We start from the raw sequence: 19,276 nt of genomic DNA on the forward strand, positions 1-19,276 counted from the left end.
AAGACTGTAATTTACTTTTACTTGAGTAGGCTTCTCAGATAGTCAAGCTTGTTATGTAATTTTGCTACATTTTTGTGCAGGTCCATTTACCTGGAATCCAGCATGGTGGCCATCTTGGTTTCGCAAATATTTCAGCTTGTAGATGATCTAGAATCTTCATTCCAGTGGCTAAATGCACATTTTCAGGGACAAGGAATCCAATGGTGCCAATTACAAAAATGTAAATGTGGGTGTTTTCGGGTGCCTGTCTATCTTGGATTTGTATATGTGACAATACCCATATACACTACATTTTATAAATGTGGGATTGTGAGTTTGTTGTTATTCACTAACCTGGGACATTTTATTCAATATTCTGATTAGAAAAAAAAGGTTCTGTCATTTTTATATCTTCAGATATTGTAAATAGTACACTTAAATTATTTTGACCAAGACTGCAAAGTGTCATGTATGTTGCAGAGCTTATTTCACATTTAAACTGTTAATGCAAAAGTTCAATTTGCACTGAAGGTGCACAACTGAAGTCAGCTCCTGTTGCCATGGCTGCATTTTAAGCTAACCCACTCTTACCTATCAGGCAGTGCTTGCAGGACGGTGGGCATCAGCACCCCGGAGATGGCCTTGTACAGGATAGAGTCGCAAACGCCGACTATATTGACCACAGTGGTGGAGCCGAGGACAGGGAGCATGTGGGGTGGCATGCCCTGCCAAAAGTGCAGCAGGAAGCTTTGGACCTTCACAAATGTACACAATGACATACAATATAGGAGAAACAAGTTTTTTTTTTTTTTTTTTAACGGTCAATGCCATTAGCTTAAAAAAATACACAAATAAAAGGGTTAACTTATACTTTCTAAAAACATGTCCAAACTTGCCTCATCAAAATTGGCACGAATGACCGTGTCCAGTATCCTCTGACAGTGCGTTCTGTACATCATGATGAAGGTTGACACCTGTGGACAAGAACATAGTATTGATCTAACCAAAGAACAAACAGCAGCTTTTTTCCTTAGCAAGACAAGAATGTAGCAGAAAAACAACAAAATAAATCTCAAACAAAGCCCGTGAACCAATAAATACATGTTACAGGTTTAAGCCAGAGCAAAGTAATATAAAACAAGCTTTAGAGATCACCAAAACACAAACCATTTAAAATCATGGCCCCTCTTTAAAAGCCGGACAGCTAGTGCCTGTCCTTTGTCCACTGCTAGGATCTTATTATCTCCCCCAAAAGATTAAGAGTTAGTGAGGAGCCAGCATATAAATCCTCATGGTCCTTCGCTACACGCAAACCCAGTGAAGGTCCTGGGTCCTGGGGTGGATAAAAGCTCAGAGCCTTTGGGGAGGGGAGGCACAGGGATGGAGAGATGGCAGGGAGAGGTGGGGGGAGGAATGTTAGGAAGGACTTTTATAACTCCTGTTTACCCTCTCTTCTGGCAGGCTGGCAGGCAAATTTAGGTCTTTGACATTTGGAAACTCTGGCAGGAGCGTCCCCAGTTTGGAGCGCGGTGAATACGCCACTGTCTGCTTCGTGACCTCTTTCTTCCCCGTCTCGTTCACCCACGCCGCTCCTTTTTTGGAGTACATCACGTCATAATACTGAGAGGTCTCCTTCACCGCTATGCCATAGTAGTGGTACCTACGGTCAACAGAGGGTTTAGAGGAGCAGAAGGTAGTTTTATGACACCCAGTCCAACTATTAGTACTACAGAGTACACAGAGAGTGATGAATAAATAAATAAATAAACCTTCATGAATATTATGGGACTGTTGGGATAGGCTCCAGCCCCGTGTGACCCTTGCTCGGAGTAAGTGGGCATAGAAAATGAATAAATGAAGGAATGGATGAATATTGTGCCTATTAGAAGGTGGAGGAGGTACACATGCCACATAACTTGGTTGTGAGATTTATTTAAAACCAAAGAGTCGTGTGTAGTCCCTTTGCATGCAGCTACTCACTTAGATTGGCCTCTTGTCCCTAATCTTCTGGTAGTTAGTGCTGGAAACTGCTGCCTGATGATCTGTCATTGCAAAAAAAGAAAAACAAAAAAAGTTGCAATTGTAGTCTAAACCACAAACACACAGAAAATATATTTGAAATGGCCAAAAATTCACATCAGCCTATGACTGTAATGGAAAAAACATAAAAAAGACAATAGATGCTTGTAAAGAAAATATACACTTCTGCATATTTAATGACCTACAGGAAAAATAAAAGCAGGAGAAAATATGTAGGGTTTATAGTCAGGTTCAAAAGTATTTGGACAGCAACAACCGTTTCTGTAATTGTGCCTTTGTACGCCATTGCAACAAAGTTGCAATGAGATAATCAAGATGTGTGTCGAGTGTAGACTTTCAGCTTTAATTCAAGGGGTCCAACAAAAATATTACATAAACCATTTAGGAATTATAGATTTTTTTTTTTTTTTTTAATATACATAATCCACCCATTTTCAGAGCACACAAGCAATTGGACAAACTCAACATTATATATTTTTTTTAAATACGGTACAAAAAAAAAAAAGTTTTAAGCCAGTGTTCTTTCGACAAGTCAGGGGCTGGATAAACAAGTATTTCTAATTCTTGGACTTCTATGTCTCTGTCTTGGACTTCATTTGCATAAATCATTAAGAAACACCAACAGTGTGATACTGTTTGGTAAATGGACTGCATTTATATAGCGCTTTTCCATCTGTATCAGTCACTCAAAGTGCTTTACAATTATGCTTCACATTCACCCCGATGTCAGGGTGCTGCCATACAAGGCACTCACTACACACCGGGCGCAATAGGGGATTAAAGACCTTGCCCATGGGCCCTTAGTGATTTTCCAGTCAGGCGGGGATTTGAACCGAGGATCTTCTGGTCTCAAGCCCAACACCTTAACCACTAGACCATCACCTCCCCCTGATAAAGTTCTCACAAACTGAATGATTGTGCAAGAAGGAAACAAGTGAAGCCACCAAGACATGAAAGAGTTGCAGGCTTCTGTGGCTGTGTGACTGCAGAAGCTCTACATCAGGGGTGGGCAACTTGTTCCAGAAAGGGCCAAGAGGGTGCAGGTTTTCTTTGCAGCCACTGACTCCACCAGGTGATTTCACTGATTAATATCACTTTGAGCAGATGGAATCAGTTAATCAGTGAAATCACCTGGTGGAGTTAGTGGCTGCAAAGAAAACATGCACCCTTTTGGCCCTTTCTGGAACAAGCTGCCCACCCCTGCTCTACATGGTGTAACAGCACAGAGCAGGACTTTCTTTAAAAAAACAAATCAAAACAACAAAAACCCAGATCAAATCTAAGGTCTTCTATGGCAAATGGGTTGATAAAATTTCCCATCATCTTTGGATGAAAATTCTCTCTGCCACTCCATCATGAAGCTGCACAACTGGTAAAGCAACAGACAAAAATCTTGCCGACTTCCCTCACCAGTGCCTTTCTTGCACAGTTAGAGCTTTTGAGAACAACCTGCTCCAGACAGATTTACCATACAGTACCTTAATGACTATTTCTTACGGACAAATGGAAATGAATTATATTTAGTTTCTCTAATTACTGAAGGATTAACATAATATTTATTAAACCCCTTGAATTATAGCTCAAAGTTAACACTACACAAACATCTTTATGTTTCATTTCATCTCCCACTGCAGTGCTGTACACAGAAAAATTGCAAAAATTGTCACCGTCTATATACTTATGGATCGAACTGTATTCGACAGATTTTGCATTCAAGTGAAGAGAACAGACTGTACTGTGCTCTTTGAGAATGTGAATAATTCAGTCTGTTAGGAGAACATTAAACTTTTATGGTGGTGGTGGGGGAGACCTGGAGGGTTTAAAGGAACTGATAAGCGTCCATTTTTTAAAATCCAGGAGAATTGCTTTTTTCCCTTTTATATCAACATGTTAACACTCTGCCCCTCCTCCACTCCACCCATCCTAACTCCTCCGGTCTCTCTCTTCCACTCCCTCCTTCCTTCCTCTTTTTGTCCAAGAGATTGGCTCCTTGGTCTAACTCCTGGTGCAGAAACTTTAGCAAACAGTGTAGCTCTCCATTGTGTGGGATGAAAAAAGAGGCCAAGCTGTGAAGTTTCTGTCAGGCCCCGCTTGATAAATGAGCAGACAGGGAGGCAGTCCGGGCCCTCTCTCGTTTTTTGTCCAGAATCAATGAAGCCTTCCTAAAGGACACCCCACACTGCTCCAGCCACTGATCTAACATTCCGCAACATCTCACCCTTCCAAATTTCCTTTAATTACACATTAATCCAGGCTGCTTCTCTTTTTCAATATCTTCCGACAGAAGCTGCAGAGGGGTGGGGGTGGGCTAGGTTGGGGGTTGCTGCCAGAGTCCGGGGTACAGGGGATGGCTGGGGGTACGAAGGCTGAGGAACCTCTTGGGGTTGTGGGAACGAAGGGAAGTGCATCTCCTTTGGCTCTAGATCGTGTGTTCAGTGCGAGCTTCTCTTCCTCTTAACTTTAAAACACATCTGCTGTATAAATACCAAAATACCAAGACATCAAATTGATGAGTTTCAGATGTTTACAAGGATTTGGAAGTCGATTTGGTTATGATGGACCCCAATGAGAATGCACAAGTGCCAGAAAGTTCAATAATAATGGTAAACGAGAATGGAATCGTACCTTCCCAAAACTGGCTGCGTTGACAGGCTGCGTGTCGTGCTTTTCACTAAAGTCTAGGTAGTGCATGTAGAGTGCACTTCGGGGGATGCATACACCTTCAGCTATCTCATAGTTCTCTTCTAACCTGTAAACGACACACATTCATCAGTACCTTTAAAAATGGTGAGAAAAAAATTGGAAGTGGCAGTTTTTAAAAGATGCTTTGGTCAAAGAAGACACACCATCATAGTCAGTAATAGGAAACCGCAGTCTCGTTTGCACCCCTGTGTGATATCGTGGGATTTGTCCACTTCCGGGGACAGCCAGCACAAACAGCATCACTTCTAATGGAAAAATGGTGTACTCCTTTGTTTTCGACTGCAGTCACCGACGCAGTCGCAAAAAAAGTGCAGTTTTTCGGTTCCCAGTGGAAAAGTGAAGATGAGGCAAATGAGAGAGGTCGTGTCGGTAAGTTTTAGCCGACACACCTTGACAGAGTAGCTGCATTTTCTCGCCTGCACAACCACCTCGACATGTTTGCACTCCGGGTCGTAAACAAACCGCAACACATGTCCACTGTCCACCGCATCTTCACTTCTTTGCCTTTTTACTTTGTTTGCATGCAATTTGCCCAAAAAGTACATGCAAAAGTACCAAAATTACATGAGAAAGCACCACGAGAGCTGTCCCCAAAAGTAGAATTATGCCCTTTCATTTTACCCCTTTTGCATCTACCCTCAAACAAGACTACGCTACCCAATAATAGTTACGAGGGCTATGCTAAATTTCAGTGTGTCTACAGACCCATCATACTGCCACCTGCAGACCACTGATAAATTAATGGGTCTTCAACAACTTAAAATGGGTATTAACACAGGTAGAGCAGAAAGCAACTGAAATTTAAACTGGAGGAGTTCTATGAACGAGCTCACAAAATGATAATACTGGACAAGAATTATATTCCTTAATGTCCAACTTCATATGGTGTTCTGCCACTATGTCATGTTTCACTGATATACAAACGATTTAAGAGGAGTGGCGCTTACAAAAGTCACGGGTGGAGGGATGGATAAGGTGATTTTCACACCCAAAAATTGTTTGCAGGAGGTATAGCAATAACCAAACAGCTGCAGGCACATTAAAGCATCGTGAAGTCCCCAGAAAATAGGGAGCATCAAGCTGCATTTGTCATTAATAAGAAGTAAATGTGACATCACTGCAGATGCACATGTACATAAAATACAACATAATCCAGTTGTCATCATCCTTTAATGTGATGCTGCTGTGTCAGTCAACTCTATGTTAATTCTGTTAATGCTTTAGGCCTAAATCTCAGATATGCACATCATATGTCAGCAGAGTGTGTACTCCTTATACTACACAGTCTGATAATGCAGATTTAAGCACTTCTCTGGCATTAAAACATCAATCAATCAATCAATCAATCAATTTTATTTATATAGCACCAAATCACAACAAACAGTTGCCCCAAGGCGCTTTATATTGTAAGGCAAGGCCATACAATAATTACAGAAAAACCCCAACGGTCAAAACGACACCCTGTGAGCAAGCACTTGGCGACAGTGGGAAGGAAAAACTCCCTTTTAACAGGAAGAAGCCTCCAGCAGAACCAGGCTCAGGGAGGGGCAGTCTTCTGCTGGGACTGGTTGGGGCTGAGGGAGAGAACCAGAAAAAAAGACATGCTGTGGAGGGGAGCAGAGATCAATCACTAATGATTAAATGCAGAGTGGTGCATACAGAGCAAAAAGAGATAGAAACACAAATGCATCATGGGAACCCCCCAGCAGTCTAAGTCTATAGCAGCATAACTAAGGGATGGTTCAGGGTCACCTGATCCAGCCCTAACTATAAGCTTTAGCAAAAAGGAAAGTTTTAAGCCTAATCTTAAAAGTAGAGAGGGTGTCTGTCTCCCTGATCTGAATTGGGAGCTGGTTCCACAGGAGAGGAGCCTGAAAGCTGAAGGCTCTGCCTCCCATTCTACTCTTACAAACCCTAGGAACTACAAGTAAGCCTGCAGTCTGAGAGCGAAGCGCTCTATTGGGGTGATATGGTACTATGAGGTCCCTAAGATAAGATGGGACCTGATTATTCAAAACCTTATAAGTAAGAAGAAGAATTTTAAATTCTATTCTAGAATTAACAGGAAGCCAATGAAGAGAGGCCAATATGGGTGAGATATGCTCTCTCCTTCTAGTCCCCGTTAGTACTCTAGCTGCAGCATTTTGAATTAACTGAAGGCTTTTCAGGGAACTTTTAGGACAACCTGAAAATAATGAATTACAATAGTCCAGCCTAGAGGAAATAAATGCATAAATTAGTTTTTTAGCATCACTCTGAGACAAGACCTTTATAATTTTAGAGATATTGCGTAAATGCAAAAAAGCAGTCCTACATATTTGTTTAATATGCGCTTTGAATGACATATCCTGATCAAAAATGACTCCAAGATTTCTCACAGTATTACTAGAGGTCAGGGTAATGCCATCCAGAGTAAGGATCTGGTTAGACACCATGTTTCTAAGATTTGTGGGGCCAAGTACAATAACTTCAGTTTTATCTGAGTTTAAAAGCAGGAAATTAGAGGTCATTCATGTCTTTATGTCTGTAAGACAATCCTGCAGTTTAGCTAATTGGTGTGTGTCCTCTGGCTTCATGGATAGATAAAGCTGGGTATCATCTGCGTAACAATGAAAATTTAAGCAATGCCGTCTAATAATACTGCCTAAGGGAAGCATGTATAAAGTGAATAAAATTGGTCCTAGCACATAACCTTGTGGAACTCCATAATTAATCTTAGTCTGTGAAGAAGATTCCCCATTTACATGAACAAATTGTAATCTATTAGATAAATATGATTCAAACCACCGCAGCGCAGTGCCTTTAATACCTATGGCATGCTCTAATCTCTAACAAAATTTTATGGTCAACAGGTCAAAACATCTGAATATGCATCACCTTATGGCTTCATAATACATCAGACAAGTCACACACACACACACACACACACACACACACACACACACACACACACACACACACACACACACACACACGTTTGACAGTGAGAAACAGAGTCCATGACACATTACCATTACATCTTCAGTGTACATGTGACATGATGTTGAAGATGACAAAATAGTTTGAAATGACCCAGAATGGACCCTTGTGGTACACCAGTCACATCTGACTTTGTATTAAGCACACAAGCAATCTTTACAGTGCAATTTTACTGAGGTAACAAGGTATTCAAGCTTTAGGACATTGAAAGCTTAATGTAAGCAAGTTCTTTTGGTTTTCCCCTTTTCACTTGGGTTGCCACAGCAGATCAGGAATGGATGTTAAAAAATAAAAACTGATTTTTGCAAAATGGTATTTTCCAAGTGCAAACTATAACTTGAACATGAGTGTTATGACTCAGATCTGACAGTAGTGACTCTGTAAACTATTTATTGCAGAAAGTGTGCTAAATAGTTTTGTAGTGAATGTGGCAGCTAGCAGTAATAGTTCACAACAAGGCAGTAAATTTTCTTCTGGTCAACTAGAGCTGCAATAATTGATGTATGCACTTATTATTAATCAACTATTTTGACAATGAATTGGTTTGAATCTATGTAAAATTTATTTTTGTTAAATACTGAAATTTTGAAATTTCAACTTCAATATTTTCTGTGTTGCTATTTTCTAAAATCCTCTGTGATAAACTGAATATCTGTTAGTTATGGACAGAACAAGACTGAGGACATCATCTTGGGCTTTGGGAAATGCTGATCAGCATTTTTCATCATTTTATGGACTTAATCAGTTCATTCAGAATATAATCAATTATGAAAATAACTTAGTTGAAGCATCCACCAGCAGCCACCACTCTGTTCACTTAAGGGTTTTTAATAAATATCTTGTACAGGGGTTGCACACTGCAGTACCACAGACTTTGTTTCCACATAGTTTACTACATTAGTGTCATGTTTTCAATTTGTACTTCTATAGTTTGTGTGTGTTTTAAATTAAAGGTCAGTTTGTACATTCACTGGTCAGATATGACATTAATTTATCGTCAAGATTATTTGTTGATGACTCATGGTACCAGAATTGTCAACAAATGAAAATTATTCATCGACTAATCTGGTACCACCAGTCATCAGTGATTTTCATTAGTCATCCAGCCTTAAATATTAAGTGTTTTAGGAGGGTTTTTTGTAATTACATCCCACCTCAGAAAAAAGTTGGGATCGTATAAAAAAAATGGGGAAAAAAAACACCCTAGCAGTATTTCTTGTAATTACTTTGATTCAAGTATTCATTTTCTGCCACTTATCTGGGTCCAAGTGACAATGGCAGTAGGCCAAGCAGCTCAGGACACACTTCCCTATCCTCAACCAAGTCCTCTAACTCTTCCTGGGGGATCCAGAGGCGTTCCCAAGCCATCTGGGAAATATACTCCCTCTACAATGTCTTGGGTCTTTTCAAGGGCCTCCTCACAGTTGGACGTGTCTGAAAGATCTTCCAAAGGAGACAATAAGAGTGTTATCTTCATCAGATGCCGGAACCACCTCAGCTGGCTCCTTTCAGTGCAAAGAAGCAGCAGTTCCTCTCTGAGTCCCTCCCAGATATTCAAGCTTCTCATCCTATCCCGGAGTCTAAACCGAAATTACAGAGGGAGGAACCTCACTTCCACCGCTTGTATCCATGACATTGTTCTTTCAGTCATTATCCAACATTCATGGCCACAGGTGAGTATAGGAGTGTAAATCGACTGGTAAATCGAGAGTCTTGCCCTCTAGCTCAGCTCTTTCTTCACCACAACTGTCCCGTACAGCATCCATAAGACATCAGATGCAACCCTAATCTGTCTAATGAGCTCTACTCCAACTTAGCCTCACTCGTGAACAAGACCCAGAGACACTTAAACCCCACCACATGGGGCAATAACTCTCTCCTGACCCAGGAAACAATCAACTATTTTCCGACAGAGTACCACTGTCTCAAATTTGGAGGTGCAGATTGTCATTCCAGTCGGTTCACACACTGCCTCAAAACTGGCCACTGCGCATCAGAGGTCGCAATCTGATGACGTCAACAGAACCACATCTTCTGCAAAAAGCAGAGATGCAGTTCTGAGGTCATCAACCTAGACACACTCCAGTCCCTGACAGCACCTTGAAATTCTGTCCATGAACATCAGTAACAGGACTGGGGACAAGAGGTAGTCCTGTCGGAGTCAAACACCCACCAGAAGTAGGTCTGATGTGATGCAGAGAATGCATACACAGCTCCTACTATGGCCGTATGAAGAGCGGACTGCGTGTTGCAGCGGTTCCAGTACCCCACATTGCCAGAGCACTACACACAGGACACCACGAGGGAGCCAGGTTTTCATATTCCCAAGACCCTTCTAATATCCTTGTGAGGGTAAAAAGCTGGTACACTTTTCCATGACCAGGGCAGAACCCACCTTGCTCCTCATGAATCTGAGGTATGACTGACGGTCTAAGTCTCCTCTCTAGTACAGTAAAACTCGCCTAAACCGTCATCACAAACTAAACACTCACACTCACCAGACAAAAGCCCCAATGCTTTTGCTTTTGTAAGGTTTTCCCATGTAATAAACACTATATATGCCAGATTTTGTACAACAGACTTTCTCTCAAGGCCGTCGATTATTAACAAATGCTGCTTGCTGCTTAAACTGTAATATGGTGTTAAGTTTCACACAGATATCCCCTTGGTGTGGTGAACCAAAGACAGCCACTTTAGATCAGAGCCCTCTGCATGGCTGCGAACCCTCCCCATAGCCTGACGCGCACGGTGCTAAATGACAAAGACTGCAAGGGCTGTGATTGGTCACTTTTCCAGTTTTACTCCTTCCTCTCCCGTCATATTTTAATAGTTTTTGCAGTGGGCCCGCAGATTACATTTTGATCATGGATCAAATACGTTTGGCAGAAAAGTCCGCAAATTGACCAACTTTGCAAAACAGAGTCTAAAAACTACAAAGGCACACAAATGACCTGTAATTCATAGAAGGAAACTGCACATACCGTAGTGTTAGTTTGGAGGTTGATGATTGTATAAAGAAGTGGAGCTCATTGAAGGACAAATTAATCCAGAAAAGGCCACTGTTCCTGTGGGAAATTGCAATAAGACGCTCGCCAATGCAATGGAGAACTTTAAAATGGTCATGCGCACGTCAACGTTATTGCATGGCCATAGAGTAACAGAACTGCGGAAGCATAAATCAGGCTTTAGGGTTTTAAGGTACCACTCCATAGCAGACTTAGGAAAAAAGAGTGGCTTGACCAAATATAATCCTTTTTAATGCAGATAATTCCCGGCACTTATTTAAGGCAGGTGTTTAGTTTTTCAGGGCAGGCCCCTATTCAATGTCAGACATTTAATCAAGGAAATACGCAAGTCTAATTGGTGCTGGGGATTCCCTGTAGATCGTTCGGTGCCTCCTGACTGTAACAAATCCGCAACATACATATAAAGGATTTTATCCATCTTTTAGTATATATATATATATATATATATATATATAGCGGATTTATATAACGGGCAAAATTCGCTGGTCCACATGAATCCATTATGTGCAAGTTTTACTGTACCTCGGTATATGCTTTCCTAGAGAGGCTGAGAAGTCTGATTCTTCCATAGTTAGGACACATTCTACCATCTCCTTTTATTAAAAGATCCTTTTATTAAAAGTCTAGAGGTATCAACATCAATACAACATTGTAAAGGGATGTTAGCATGAGTCCAAGAACCCTCAAAGACTTGAGTATCTCAGGGTGACTCTCGTCCGCCCCTGGAAACTTGCCACTGAGGGGTTTTCACAGAAACAGACGAAACACTGTTAGACTTAAAGTTTCCATTTATATTCCATGTACGTCAATAGTTTTTATGTTCTGCCTGTTCACGTTAAAAAGTGACCTATATTTCTCTAATAACACTGATTAACAATATTTTTGTTTTGACAGTGAGACTATTTTTCATAAGCACTTCTTTGTTCTTAGGGTTGATCACACACACACAAAAAAAAAAATCAACCAGCACAGCTTATACCTGTTACTGGAATTTAATTAAGATAATTTGCATTGTTAAGACTTCTGACAAGCTGAAAATCAGAATCAAAATGTGGTCTGACAATAAGCTCAAAACATTTATTCACACCACCATTTATCCCCCCACCAATTTTATCTTATGCAATTTAATAAAATAATATCATGTTGCATTCTTTAGAGCAAATTTTCTCTAAAATGTAAAAAGACATTTTAAAATAAATAAACAAAAATTTGTCTGGAATCTCACACACACTCACTCATCTTCAACTGCTTTGTCCAATCAAAGGTCACGGGGGGCTGGAGCCTATCCCAGCAGTCATAAAGCGCAAGGCGGGGTACACCCAGGACAGGACACCAGTCTGTCGCAGGGCCACAAACAGACAAACAAACACATTCACACCCACTCGCACACCCATGGACAATTTAAAGATTCCAATCCACCTAACCCACATGTCTTTGGATGTGGGAGGAAACCGGAGCACCCGGAGGAAACCCACGCATACACGGGGAGAACATGCAAACTCCACACAAAGGGCCACAGGTGGGAATTGAACCCATGACCTTCTCGCTGTGAGGCAACAGTGCTAACCACTAAGCCACCGTGCTCCCTGTCTGAAATCTCAATTTTAAAACCTGAAATTAAGATATTTTCAGAACGCTTTGTCAATACTGAGTTACATTTCTAATTACATCAGTCATAACAGTCAAATGCACAACTAATAAAATATAAATATGATAGAAAGCAATTCCAAAAGCAAAGGTATACTTTAGAATTTGTGTAACGCTTGTGTTTTGGGTTTTTAAGGCTGTGGCAAAGGATTCACTAAATCTAGGAAATTATTAATTTATATATATATGTGTGTGTGTGTGTGTGTGTATTAAGTCATCATTGGCACGAAGTGTGCAACAGCCAAACATACGTAATCTGGATGTCCGAGGAGAAATTTGGATATAACGCATTATTGCATACATGCGCACACTGCTGTTATTTTTGTGTTTCTGTTGGGAAATGACCAACATGAATTAAATTACATTAATAAGACCATCAGGAGGACTAACAAAATTGATGAAAACAGAAAGATTAAAGTTTGACTAAAAACAAGCAAGCTTTTTCCCCAACTTCCTTTCCTGGTGTGATTTAATACAATCTTCAAATATGTGTAAAAAAAAAAAAACATCAAAAGTGAGCAGATTTTCAGCCATGTAACGTGAAAAAAAATTCATACTGTAGCTGTCAGAGCTAAAAACAAAAAGAAAAAAAAAGTGACATAATACAGTGCATCCACAAAGTACTGACAGTGCTTCACTTTTCCACATTTTATGTTACAACCTTATTCCAAAATGGAGTAAATTAATTTTTTCCCCTCAAAATTCTACTCACAACACCCCATAATGACAACATGAAAAAGTTAGTTTTTTTTATTTTTGCAAATCATATTTATTAAACATAATAAAAACTAAGAAATCACATTTACATAAGTATTCACACCCTTTGCTCAATATTTTGTTGATTCATCTTTGGCAGCAATTACAGCCTCAAGTCTTCTTGAATATGATGCCACAAGCTTGGTGCACCTATCTTTGGGCAGTTTTGTCCATTCCTCTTTGCAGCACCTCTCAAGCTCCATCAGGTTGGATGGGGAGTGTCGGTGCACAGCCATTTTCAGATCTTTCCAGAGATGTTCAATCTGATTCAGGTCTGGACTCTGACTGGGCCACTCAAGAACATTCACAGAGTAGTCCTGAAGCCATTACTTTGACATTTTGGCTGTGTTCTTAGTGTCATTGTCCTGCTGAAAGATGAACCATCGCCCCAGTCTGAGGTCAAGAGCGCTCTGGAGCAGGTTTTCATCCAGGATGTCTGTACATCGCTGCATTTGTCTTTCCCTCAAGCCTGACTACTCTCTCCTGCTGCTGAAAAACATCCCCACAGCATGATGCTGCCACCACCATGCTTCACTGTAGGGAAGGTACATGGTTTCTTCCAAACATGACGTCTCACATTCACGGCAAAGAGTTAAATCTTTGTCTCATCAGACCAGAGAATTTTGTTTCTCATGGTCTGAGAGTCCTTCAGGTGCCTTTTGGCAAACTTCAGGCAGGCTGCCATGTGCCTTTTATTAAGGAACGGCTTCCATCTGGCCGCTCTACCATACAGACCTGAATGGTGGATTGCTGCAGAGATGGTTTTCCTTTGGAAGGTTCTCCTCATTCCATAGAGAAATGCTGGAGCTCTGACAGAGTGACCATCGGGTTCTTGGTCACCTCTCCGACTAAGGTCCGTCTCCCCCAATTGTTCAGTTTAGACGGGTAGCCAGCTCTAGGAAGAGTCCTGGTGGATCCACACTTCTTCCATTTACAGATGATGGAGCCCACTGTGCTCATTGGGACCTTTAAAGCAGCAGAAATGTTTCTGTACCCTTCCCCAGATTTGTGCCTCGAGACAATCCTGTCTCAGAGGTCTACAGACAATTCCTTTGACTTCATGTTTGGTATGTGCTCTGACATGCACTGTCAACTGTGGGACCTCATATGAAGACAGGTGTGTGTCTTTCCAAATCATGTCCAATCAACATAATTTACACCAGGTGGACTCCAATTAAGCTGTAGAAACATCTCAAAGATGATCAGTGGAAACGGGATGCACCCAAGCTCAATTTTGAACTTCATGGCAAAGATTGTGAACACTTATGTAAATAAATTTCTTAGGTTTTAAAAAAATGAAAATAAAATAAAAAATAATTCATTTGCAAAAATAAAAAAGCTTTTTCCATATTGTCATTATTGGGTATTGTGTGTAGAATTTTGAGAAAAAAATTAATTTCATCCATTTTGGAATAAGGCTGTAATATTAAAAAATGTGGAAAAAGTGAAGCACTGAACACTTTCCAGATGCACTGTATGACATGTTTATAGAATTATTTATAGTAAAATATTTCTACTGTTGGCAAGAAATGAATTTGCAAAATAAAATGGACTTATTCTGTGATTTTATATCTTCAACATGTAAAAATGTAAAGTGTGCATAAACTTTTTTTAAAAACAAGCTTTTTTAAAGAACGCAGACGTTAGAAACACGGTACGCTTTTTGCACATTTACAGATTTTTGGCACAACTGTACACTCAAAGAATAAAAGCTAATGCAAACATTAAAAACTTACCATTCCAGAGTAGCCGGTGTCGAATGTGGTTTAGAAGCTCTGTTGTTTTCTTTTTCTTCATCTGAAAAACATCATAATTTGGGGATTTTACGACAGAATATGCCACATCACGTGTGATGCAAATCTACTCAAACACAGTAACCCTCAGTATTTAGTGTTTCAGTGGCACACAAACAGTTAAATGACTACTACAGCATAGAAGTGATATTAAACAGCCGGAAGGCCAGTCTGCAACTGTCACTATTTTCAGCAGAATGTTTAGACTGTCAAACCTACGTTCATCGTTGGACATGTTTCCCAGAGATGCATGGCTGGAATATCGCTTGTTCTCGCTCTCGTTGAGGCATCTTTCAATCCAGCTCTCTGAAGATGATAATTATTTCAAAAAGCTCAAACCAGTTTAATGTGACACCAGAAAAATAATAAAACACCAATAAAATCTCTAAAACGTATTTTACTGGAACTGTACGCCTGTGTCGGATAGAATTTGTTCATTCTGAGTGCAAATAAGTTTGTAGCCATTCTGGATTTCCACTGAAACTGGGTTCCTTTAATAAACTAATTTTGTGAAGAACTGACTTTGTCTAGCAGCAGAATAGAAACAAAGCTGTATTTACATCAACAGTGCAAATCACTGCCCACTCAAGACACGTTAATTGTCACTGATGTGACAGGGAAAGTTGACAATCGATTGTATGGGCCGTGGTACGGCCACAGCTTTATTTGAGATGTTTTCAGCAAGTCGGCAGGAATCCAGCATTGTTCCCAGGAGACTAGCAGCGTACACAGACACCTCAAAGAGCCAGCGCACATTACTTAAAAGCAGTCTCATGGAATAGAGCTCATTGTCCTCTTTTAATTTCTGCTTACAAATGGCTCAACTGCCGCCAGCAGCAGCTTTCATGTTGAAAATAGGCTGCTGGAGCAGAACTTTATTGAAAATTCTTTTAGTTTTGTTTGCATTTAAATGTGCTTAAATGGCAGCATGGTGGAGCAGTGGTTTGCACTCTCTCCTCACAGCAACAAGGTCCAGGGTTCAAGTCCCCCAAAGTCCAGTTCCTTTACTTTGCGCTGTTTTTTTCCCATTAATCACAACTTGTTGATCAGGTTGTTTTCCTGTAAGGTTAGATCCGGAATTGCACCAGGAAGTGCATTCTGAGTAAAACATGAAAATTGGAATTCCGTTCCAGAAGAGAGACAGGTGACCCACACTGGGGCAACCCCAAACAAATGGGAGCAGCCAAAAAAAAACAAAAAACAAAGTACTTAAATAAATATTCTGTTTAAGTGCAATAGCAGATTTTTCAATATCAACAACTAGTTGGTAGTAATTGCATGCAATTTGTAAACAAAATGCAACAAAAAAGTATATTTTCCCCACCAAAAAAAAAAAAAAATCCAAGATACAAACTTAAATGCAAACTAAATAATCTTTAATTTTGTTCAAGCAAAATACTTTTTTGTTGCATGTAAAGTTCCATGTGCAGAGCCAAAGGAAGTCACAAATACCGAAAACCTCCAAGGCCTGAGAGGTTTGCACCTGCTGAAGAGTCAATAATTTGACATTTGGCTCAAGCTGACAGAAAAGATCAAAGACTTGTGGCCCTCTGATTACAAACAATGTCTTATGTCAGCTTATTCATCAATATTTTAAGTTATACTTATGAGTGATAATCACTGATTCCTTGCATTTCACGTCACTACGCCAACAACGGATTCACGTGTGGAATTAAAATCACATCCATAATTCTCATATTTGGACTCACTGGTGGAGACAAACAGTATTTTCATCTGACTAAAAATATAAATCCTGGAATTGAAAAATTGAATCCAGTGAAGTGAAATTAATTCTCCACACAAGCCCAGAGCTCAAGCTTCATTTGTCAAGGGAACTGATGAACTAGAGATCTAAATAATTGGATTAAATCTGATCAACAAGTGAAACGGATGCTAGCTCATTTCTTAACAGTCTCAGGATGAAACCACATCAGAACACACACACAAAAATTTCTTTAAACTCAAGCTTGATGAAAATTCAGATTCTTTTTTAAATTTTTATTAGTCACTAATATTTAAATACACAGATCCACTTCTACATATGAAACTAAAAACTGGACATGAATTTTAACTCAATTTCATATTAGACAATTTAATTTTTTTTTTTAGCATTTCAGATATAAAATATCTCACTGATGAATTATTACAAATTCTGACAGTCCGCTAACAAATTAGGGTGAAGAGCAGGTGCATCTTATAAAAAGGCTGTTTCAAAATTCAACCCTCATTATGGAGAAAAAAAAAAGGAAAAAAAAAAATCTAACTTTAGGGAAATATTCCAATTTGTAATTTTTTGTTTTAAACTTGTTGATAAGTGTGGACAATAATACATCAGCACGCCCCATTAATGCCTGCGACATGCAACGCATCGGAAATTATGAGAGAAATTAAAAAAAACAAAAACAAAAACAAAAAAACGAAAAAACAAAACTCGAGCACAAGGACATGTTCAGCTAAATTATTACGGAGAAAGTTTGGGGCTTGCAGAAGTCCAACGACAGAAGCTCCTGAACAGTCGCTCATCCAGACGGGGCAGAAGCAGCAGAGTTAGCAGAACTAACCTGTGGAATCCATGTCCGGCTCCTCCAGCAGCCCACAGTGCATCCTCTTCCCATCAACGACACTGGCTCCTCCAAGAAAATGGCTTGGTGCACGTCTCCCCCTCCTCAGCCGCTCTACCCTCGCCTCTACGTTTTCGCGACCACTACCCGTCACAGGAGATGTTCAGGATCGGAGGTTCGCCCAAAGAGGGGTGGCATTGGCGTAGGAGAGGGGGAGGTGGGAACAAGGGAGGAAAGGGGGGGTAGAGACTCCAGAAATCCAGCGGGGGGAAAGCCAGAGCCGTCAAAATGTTTGCTGATGTTTCATGGGAAAGGGGCTGATTTTATAGGAGCCCTGATGGGGACATGTCATTGATAGGCTTGGAAGGCTGATGAATGGCCCCAAGTCAGATGGGGATGTGGCAAGGCTCACTGGAAGTCTTTTGTGGGGCTGTTTTGAATAAGAAAAGCTCCCTCCCAACGAAAAAAGAAAAAAAAGAAGGGAAAAAAGGGGGCTTAGATCTACGCAGTCCTAACACTGTGGCCTCCCCGTCTTCCATTATGGCATTTAATAAGTTTTATACACCCCCAAGCTTCAAATAAATACAGCCTCCATCAATTCTGATTTTAACTCCCATTTCAGATCCCAAAGACACTTGTTGCCACATTTGCTCTGTTTATTCTCCTCCCTGACATTCCATCATCAGTGGATCTTCATCATAACTTTTGACAAAGTCAACACCTCACTTGTCCCCGTGAGTGTGTGAGTGTTTTTCACCTCCTTTAGCTCACTTTTTTTTGCTTTATTTTAATGTGTATCTGAGAATGGGGAATGGTCACAAAAAGTGGGAGAGTAAAAGTGCAAAGCCTGAGGCTGGGAGGGTTCTGATGGAGTGCCTGAGAGCTGAAGAAGGGAAAGCTGTGATTAGAATATGAATGGAACCACAGGAGTGGGGGAAAGAAGAGGGAAAGAAGAGGGGAGAGGAGAAAGGCGGATTATGGCTGAATTACTCACCGCACCATCGATAGCAAAGGAGGACTTTCTCTTCCAGTGCGCAAACATGGGCACTGTCGCCTCAGCGTGCACGCCACCTGAGAGCGTGTGTGGGGTCGAGGCAGCACCGCACAGGAAACTACACGAGGTCAGACTTAAAATAAATGTTAGGGTGCACACGTTTGGACATTTATGGGAAAAAGAAGACTGCAAATATAAATCAAACTCGAGTTGACGACGTCAAGTCAAGGAAACAATTGAAAGTTGCTTTCATTTAAAGCAATAAGAAAAAATACGATCACAATGAGGACCCCAAATAGTGCTTAACGCAACTGTGTGACCACAGAGGATCTAATTAATTTCAGCCAAATAAGGAGAAGGTAGAGTCTGTACCCCCCCCACCCCCACCCATGGATGCCCTTTCCATCCTACTGCTATCTGCCCATTAGAGTCCCATAAAATAGAACAGGTGCAGCCGCCAAAAGAACCGCTTCCACCCTTCTTATCCTCACACACACGCTGCATGCACAAATGGATGCGTACCATTTTTGTCATGTAAAAAGGCTTCATTTGAGCTGTGCATGTGTGGGGCAGAGGGGTGCAACGCGGCATTTAGGATTCAAAGAGGAAACCTGTACGAGTCAAAGCACATCGCTGCTGTTCTGTGACACGAGCGAGTGTCAAGGAAACGAGAAGTAAATATAAACAACATGCTGTCGAGCGTCCAGTTCTTCACTTGGTGAGTTTACTGACCATTTAAGCTCCAAATACCACAGGTTTGCATACACACACACACATAAATCTATGATTAGACAGTCT

General features: G+C 40.6%; 1 protein-coding gene and 1 long non-coding RNA gene across 3 annotated transcripts in view; one reads left to right on the forward strand and one right to left on the reverse strand.

Annotated features, from left to right (window-relative positions):
• Positions 1-18,242, reverse strand: part of rfx4 (regulatory factor X, 4) — a 34,251-nt gene extending 16,009 nt beyond the window's left edge. For both annotated transcript variants that reach the window (XM_034176776.1, XM_034176775.1), the window contains exons 1-8: positions 17,485-18,242; positions 15,143-15,229; positions 14,867-14,927; positions 4,645-4,768; positions 1,960-2,021; positions 1,426-1,639; positions 876-953; positions 571-734 (exon numbers count right to left, since the gene is read on the reverse strand). In XM_034176776.1, the coding sequence (XP_034032667.1) occupies positions 571-734; positions 876-953; positions 1,426-1,639; positions 1,960-2,021; positions 4,645-4,768; positions 14,867-14,927; positions 15,143-15,229; positions 17,485-17,527 (833 nt within the window). In that variant the 5' untranslated portion in view covers positions 17,528-18,242. The remainder of the gene's footprint in view (positions 1-570; positions 735-875; positions 954-1,425; positions 1,640-1,959; positions 2,022-4,644; positions 4,769-14,866; positions 14,928-15,142; positions 15,230-17,484) is intronic.
• LOC117515955 lies at positions 132-13,179 on the forward strand. The gene is made up of 3 exons (XR_004562267.1): positions 132-226; positions 1,670-1,675; positions 13,168-13,179. It is a non-coding gene; the product is annotated as an uncharacterized LOC117515955 (long non-coding RNA).
• Positions 18,243-19,276: the final 1,034 nt, after the last annotated feature.

Source organism: Thalassophryne amazonica, chromosome 8 (genome assembly GCF_902500255.1).
Source record: "Thalassophryne amazonica chromosome 8, fThaAma1.1, whole genome shotgun sequence".
NCBI lineage: Eukaryota > Metazoa > Chordata > Actinopteri > Batrachoidiformes > Batrachoididae > Thalassophryne > Thalassophryne amazonica.